This window comes from Meleagris gallopavo, chromosome 15 (genome assembly GCF_000146605.3).
Source record: "Meleagris gallopavo isolate NT-WF06-2002-E0010 breed Aviagen turkey brand Nicholas breeding stock chromosome 15, Turkey_5.1, whole genome shotgun sequence".
NCBI classification, from domain to species: Eukaryota; Metazoa; Chordata; class Aves; order Galliformes; family Phasianidae; genus Meleagris; species Meleagris gallopavo.
This window is the reverse complement of record NC_015025.2, coordinates 16,113,538-16,119,679: the sequence shown is the minus strand read 5'-3', so window position 1 is coordinate 16,119,679 and position 6,142 is coordinate 16,113,538. Positions and strand designations below refer to the sequence as shown.

The 6,142-nt window shown below is 50.9% G+C and overlaps 1 protein-coding gene across 1 annotated transcript; it reads left to right on the top strand.

Moving 5' to 3' along the window:
- The first annotated feature begins 6 nt into the window (after positions 1-6).
- On the top strand, positions 7-5,931 carry IRF1 (interferon regulatory factor 1). The gene is made up of 10 exons (XM_010719249.1): positions 7-96; positions 979-1,070; positions 1,956-2,055; positions 2,231-2,407; positions 2,631-2,680; positions 2,807-2,942; positions 3,139-3,264; positions 3,746-3,777; positions 4,407-4,542; positions 4,960-5,931. The coding sequence occupies exons 2-10, from the start codon at positions 984-986 to the stop codon at positions 5,055-5,057; spliced, it is 942 nt and encodes a 313-aa protein (XP_010717551.1). The 5' UTR covers positions 7-96; positions 979-983; the 3' UTR covers positions 5,058-5,931.
- Positions 5,932-6,142: the final 211 nt, after the last annotated feature.

Here is a 6,142-nt window from a genome sequence, read left to right as displayed (position 1 = left end):
GGCGGCCGTCGGGCACGGACGGCTCAACTCGGCTCTGCTCGGCTCATCTTGTGGCATCTTGTCGCAGCTCAGCACAGCACAGGATCTCGCGGCGAGGTGGGTCCCGGCGCTCTCGCCCCCTGCTTTGGCTGCATGCGTTCCCACGGGGACACGGCTCGGCTCGGCTCGGCTCGGTCCGGTCCGGCTCGGTTCGCCAAGCGGGGACACCGCCAGCCTGAGTTATGCTGAGGTGCTTTTGGGGTGTCTCAGGTGCCGCTGCGCCCGTCATGCTGCAGCCTTCGAGGGGCACCGGGCATCCCCCGGGGGCTGCGGCCCCGCGCCCACAACACGAACGGGACGGGACGGGACAGGACGGGACATCCTCCGCGCCGTAAGGGGACGGCGACGTCTGGGCGCGGCTGTGGCTCTGGGGCTCATCAGGAGCCAGCGCTGGGCTCCGGGGTTGCGCCCTGCAGGGCCGCACACATCGCGGCCCGGCACGACTCGGCGCCGTCTGGCCTCTCTCCCGGCTCCGAGAACTTTTCGGGCCGTTGTCTCGTTGCTTGGGAAAGCCGCAGCCCCATTGTTCGGGAGCGGCTGTCCTCGGGCAGCACAAACAGGAAGCTCCGAGAGGGGCAGAGCGGAGCGGGGGTGGGGGGGGGACGCCGCAGCGCTGCACGTCCGGGGGGGGCAGGGGGAGGTACGGCGGAATCACCGCTCCGCTCGGCGCAGGAAGAGAGCTTGGAGTGAGAGGCCGTGCAGAGAGGTACCCGGTGGCCACACAGAGGGGTGGCACGGGGGTCCTCGCTACATGCTTTGCCCCCCTCCCCCCCGTAGCAGGACCTCGTCGTGGAGCGGGACTCAGGGCAGAAGGCTCCGAAACGGAGCAAAAGACTCCAAACGCGGCTCTGGTCACTGGGAGAGCTGGGAGAGGGGGCAGTGCGGGGTGGTTGGGGTAGGAGAGGTGAGGTTTCAAGTGACCCCGTGTGTCCCCCGCAGGAAACATGCCTGTCTCAAGGATGCGCATGAGACCCTGGTTGGAAATGCAGATTAATTCCAATCAGATTCCGGGGCTGATCTGGATCAACAAGGTGAGCCATCTTTTTACTATTATTGCTGCATCATTATTATTATTATTACCGTATCGTTAACCAAGCTTGTTTTTAGTTGACATTAAGCATAAGTCAAGATCATAAAGGAAAGAAGAAAATGGAGAAGCTTTTTAAAAACTTTTTGTTTTTAAAAACTTTTTGTTTTTAAAAGAAAACTTCATTTTCAGGAAAGGTGGCTCTGGTTGGTACAGAATTCAGGATTTCAATGTTTTTCTTGATAACTTTCCTAGGAGAGCAATAATAAAGAATTTGACTGAGAACCAAGAAAACTCATCTCTTGGTGCTTACTGGAGCCAGGCCACCTTCTGTCCCAGCTCAGTAGCTACTCCTACACCTCCCCCCATAGGACAGAAATCTTTATCTCTGACCTAAAATAAACTCTCAGTTCATCTCAGGTTGGCGTTGGGAAGCACATCCCTGTTGCTGACCCACAGAAGTGGGATCACCAGGCTTACTGAGTCAGATTGCTGTCTCTGAAGCTTCCAATCCATCCCGAGGCATCATTTAAGCTAGGATATGGTTTTGGTAGGATTCATGCAGGATCTTACTGGTAACCCTTCAAGGGATTCTGTATCCAAGCGTATATGGGAAATTTCCTGTAGTTACACTAGCAGATGAGGTGCAACATTTTGCAGTGGTTCTGGGCTTGAGCTGAGGCTGTTGCTCATTGCTGCTGTACCACTGCACATAGCTTTCCCAAACCCAACAGGTGGAACAGCAGTTTTTAAATGAGGATGTGAGGAGAGGGTTTTGAAGTTTCTGAGCTGCTGCTGAGGAAATTCTTTGATTAAAGCCATCATTGCAAACTGGCATGTGATGCTTTTCTTTTTTTTTTAATTCGGATTTCTGTTGGTTTAATTTCAGGATAAGATGATATTTCAGATCCCATGGAAACACGCAGCTAAGCATGGCTGGGACATGGAGAAGGACGCCTGCCTCTTCCGGAGCTGGGCCATCCATACAGGTGTGTGCTGGCTTCAGCCCCCCCAGTCGTGTGAATATCTCCAGTGTTACCATTTCTGTCTTGGCTTACACCTCAGGTGTTACATGTCAGAGGAAACAGAGAAAGAACTTTTCTGGGGTGAAGAACTATCACTGCAATGAAAACACTCAACATTCATCCCATCTCTTCTTAACAGGAAGATATAAAGTAGGTGAGAAGGACCCTGACCCAAAAACCTGGAAGGCAAACTTCCGCTGTGCCATGAATTCACTGCCCGACATTGAAGAAGTGAAGGATAGGAGCATCAACAAAGGCTCCAGCGCTGTCCGTGTGTACAGGATGCTCCCACCCATGACAAAGGACCAGAAGAAGGGTAAGCCTTCAGCTTAAGCACTGCTTAGATTTTTAGGCAGCATCCCACAGACCTGCAGACAGCATTGGGGGCTGGGCTTGTTGGTGAAGGTTTAGACAAACAGCTCATTTTGTCCCAAATCAAAGTGCTCGGGGGGATGCCCTGGGGTCAGCTTGGCAGCAGTGGTGGAGCTGCTCAGCAGCCCTGCAGCCGTGCTCACTTTTGTCTTATTTATATTTAACAGAAAGGAAGTCAAAGTCTTCAAGGGAAGCAAGAAACAAGAGCAAGAGAAAGGTATGCATCTGCAGAGGCAGCTGAAGGAGCCGGAGGTTTTTTTGGTGGTTTTCAAGCTCAATTTCTTTCGTATGGGAACTTGTGAGTTCTTAGACAACCTATCATGCTTTGTTCTTATTTTTGTAGTTGTATGAGGATACGAGGACGGAGGAGTCAGCAGAACGACTAACCAGCACCCCTCTGCCCGATGACCACAGCAGCTACACCGCTCACGACTACACGGGGCAGGAAGTGGAGGTGGAGAACACATCCATCACCCTAGGTGAGAGCTTCAGCTCCGAGCAGGAAGAAAAGTGCTGCTGGTGCTAAAGCCACAGCGGTGTCACCAAGAGACAGAGCTGCCTGAGGGCTGTGCAGGGGGGAGGAGGAGGAAGAGGGGGAAGTAGGGAGGGAGTCTGTGCTGAGTGCCACGTGCTGCGGTGGGATCTGCTCTGAGCACCCCCCTGTGCATCCCCCAGACCTCTCGTCCTGCGAGGTGAGCGGCTCCCTGACCGACTGGAGGTTGTCGAATGAAATCGCCATGGCTGACAGCACCAACGACCTCTACCAGCTCCAGGTGTCCCCTCTGGGTTCGTCCTCAGAAGGTTGGTGTTACTTCCTTCCCACCTCGTTTTCTCAGCACTCTCCTGGTGCTGTGGCAGGATGGAGGCAAGGGTGCCATGGTGCTAAGAGAAGCAGGAGCTGGTCTGTAGGAAAAGCATCTTCTGTCAGATGGGTTTGGGTTTCTAAAGCTACAACACAGCCAGGGTAGAGAAGAGCTGGGGTGTGCCGTTAGAGTTTGGGCTGTGGAGCTGCTTCTGGACGTCAAGCTGTGAGCACCTCCTCAGTAGCACATGTGGGGCAAAGTGGGATCCCATCCCCACTGCCTGCAAAGGGCTCTAAGCCATGGAGAAGTGCTCCCATCTGAGCAGGGGCTGGGAAACCTCAACATGCTGCTGGTGTGAGACAGAGTTGTGCAGTGGTGGTGAGGAAGCAGAAGGACGGCGGCTGCTTTGTGAGAAAAATTGACATTTGGATCTCTCTCTTTTTTTTTTTTATGTGATTACAAAATAATTGTGGATGAAGATGAGGATGAAATGAAATCAAGCATTATAAAGGTAAAAACAGCCCTTCTTTTCAATTGAATTTGTCCAAAGTTGCTGTTTGCACCAAGGAAGAAAGAGCAGTAGCTTCCTAACCCCTAGATAACCCTATGTGAGCTGAACACATACTTCCTGTAATCCAAAACCCTCATTAAATGAGGAAGCCTGAAAAAATGATATATAAAAAAGAGGTGATTCTGCAAGCACGAACTTGAGATGCCGTACATAGAAGCTGGTGAAAGCTGTTGAGTACTACTAGAAGCAAAGCTTGCTGTATCAGAGCCCACGAGGCCTTCGAGTTTTCTAGAAAGACTTATTTATTTTGCCTGTCCCTCCCCCTCGTGTTTGGCTTTTAATCTCTGTTCCCAGACATGGGGCACTCATCCCACTGATAAGGAGATGGGGTTCGTTGATGGAAGGTGCTCCCACCCTCCCTGCTTTCCATTAACTTCTATTAAATGAGGAGTGAAATGAGTTTTGTATAATTAGCATATCTAAGCAAAACCTTTTTTTTTTTTTTATTTGCTCTGTTTGCCCCCATGAGCTCTTCTAGCTAGATGAGAATTTACTCAGTGCATGAGGACCCATATTTCCCCCACCCCTGTCACTCTCAGGCCTTTTACCATCTCCTTACTGCCTTACAGCCATTTGAACCCACCCAGGACTGGCACACAACCAGCGTTGAGGGGAAGGGCTTCTTCACCAACGAGCCGGGCACGCAGACCATGTGCAGCACGTTTGGCTACAAGGAGCAGGACTGCGAGATCGACATGTCTTCAGGTACAGAGCCTTGTGCCACTGTGGGCCGGGTGGGAGGTACAGGAGAGGGCTTTCATCAGAAACACTCCTTGAGCTGGGAGGGAGAAATTGGAATCTCATGGCACGGGAAACTGTGAATTCCTCCAATTAGCCTGTTGGGAATCCGTAAGGAATTTGTTGAGATGAAAAGAGCCTCCAGTAGAAGCGCAATATAGATCTGTGCTTCAGTATTCCTAGCAACATAACAAGGTTTTCTACTAGCAGTAGCTTAAATTGGAGAGCTTAATTAGGGAGCATTTGGAGTATTGCAGCAAATTGTGAATCAGAGGCATTTGCTCACCTGTGAGGACGGTTTCCTTTGCTGATACATTGCCATCCATTGGTTCTCATGGTCCCTCTGCCCAGGCTCTGTGCTCATTTCTGTGTCTGTCTGCGCAGGGGAGCTGGAGTTCCACATGCTGGACCAGAAGAGCAGCCTGGACTTCTCCTGGCTGGACACCGTCAGACCCATGCAGGCCATCTCCTGCAGCCTGTAAACCCTTGGCTTCCCAGCCCGTGAACTGCATTTCTGTAGAGACTCTTAGAGACCTGAAGGGAATGGCAGAAATCGCTTGTTACTGACTGGAAGAGGAAAGAAGCCGTTTTATTCCGTTTCACTTTTAGGCCTAAAAAACCAAGAAAATCTCCATAAGAAGCAGAGGAGCCCATCTCACACATAGGGCACCAATGCTGTGCTCCCAAGGTGATGCTCATACTGCGGGCCAGGAGGTCCTGCATCCCCAGCACCCAGCACTTTACTCAGGGGGTGCTTAGGAGACAGTGCAATGGGTCTCCGTTGGTTGCTGCTCACTTGTGCAACACTGCTGATGTGATGAGCTTAATGACTGTCATTACACTTAGTCAGAGAAACTGCACTAATTGGCCCTCTCTCTTCTTCCATTTGCTCCAGCACATAGTCCAAGTTCAGATCAGATCTTTCCAACTCATGTAAATAGTTTTGACCAATAAAATGTGAAAATTCAGTTTAGGCTTTGCTTCCATTTAGCACACTTACCCGGTTTGCTCATAGGCTGTTACCTGCTCGTAGGCACGCCGTGTCCATTCCCACCGAGCAGTCGAGGAGCTGCCATATCATATAATTTTGCACTGACGAGGGCAGAACTTTTATTTATGCAATGCTTTTCAGAGCTCTGTTCTAGAACTCCTCCTGCCAGGAGATCCTGCAGTTCTGCACCCAGCGAGCTGCAGCTGCCTCAAGCAAGGGCACACAGAAGCAGGATGGAGGAGCTTCTAGTCCGTGCATAATGCATAGAAAACAAATCACTAAGATGCCATAGACTTATTTTCGTGTACATTTTATTTTTGTATATAAAGTGTTGTATATTTGTTGTAATAAAAGTGTTTTATATACACCATGTTTACTTTTCCTCATTGGAGAGCTCGGAGAGGATGCATTCCAGATTCCATGAAAACACCCTAGCAGATGTGCTGGGGAGAGACAGCAAGGGGGGTTATTCACATGAGTCACGAAACCCGGGAATCTAAGAGCACGTGTTTGTCTCCTCATCCCAGTGCACTGACGGGAGGAGCCCTGCATGACCCTTGGAGTCAGTGTGCCCTG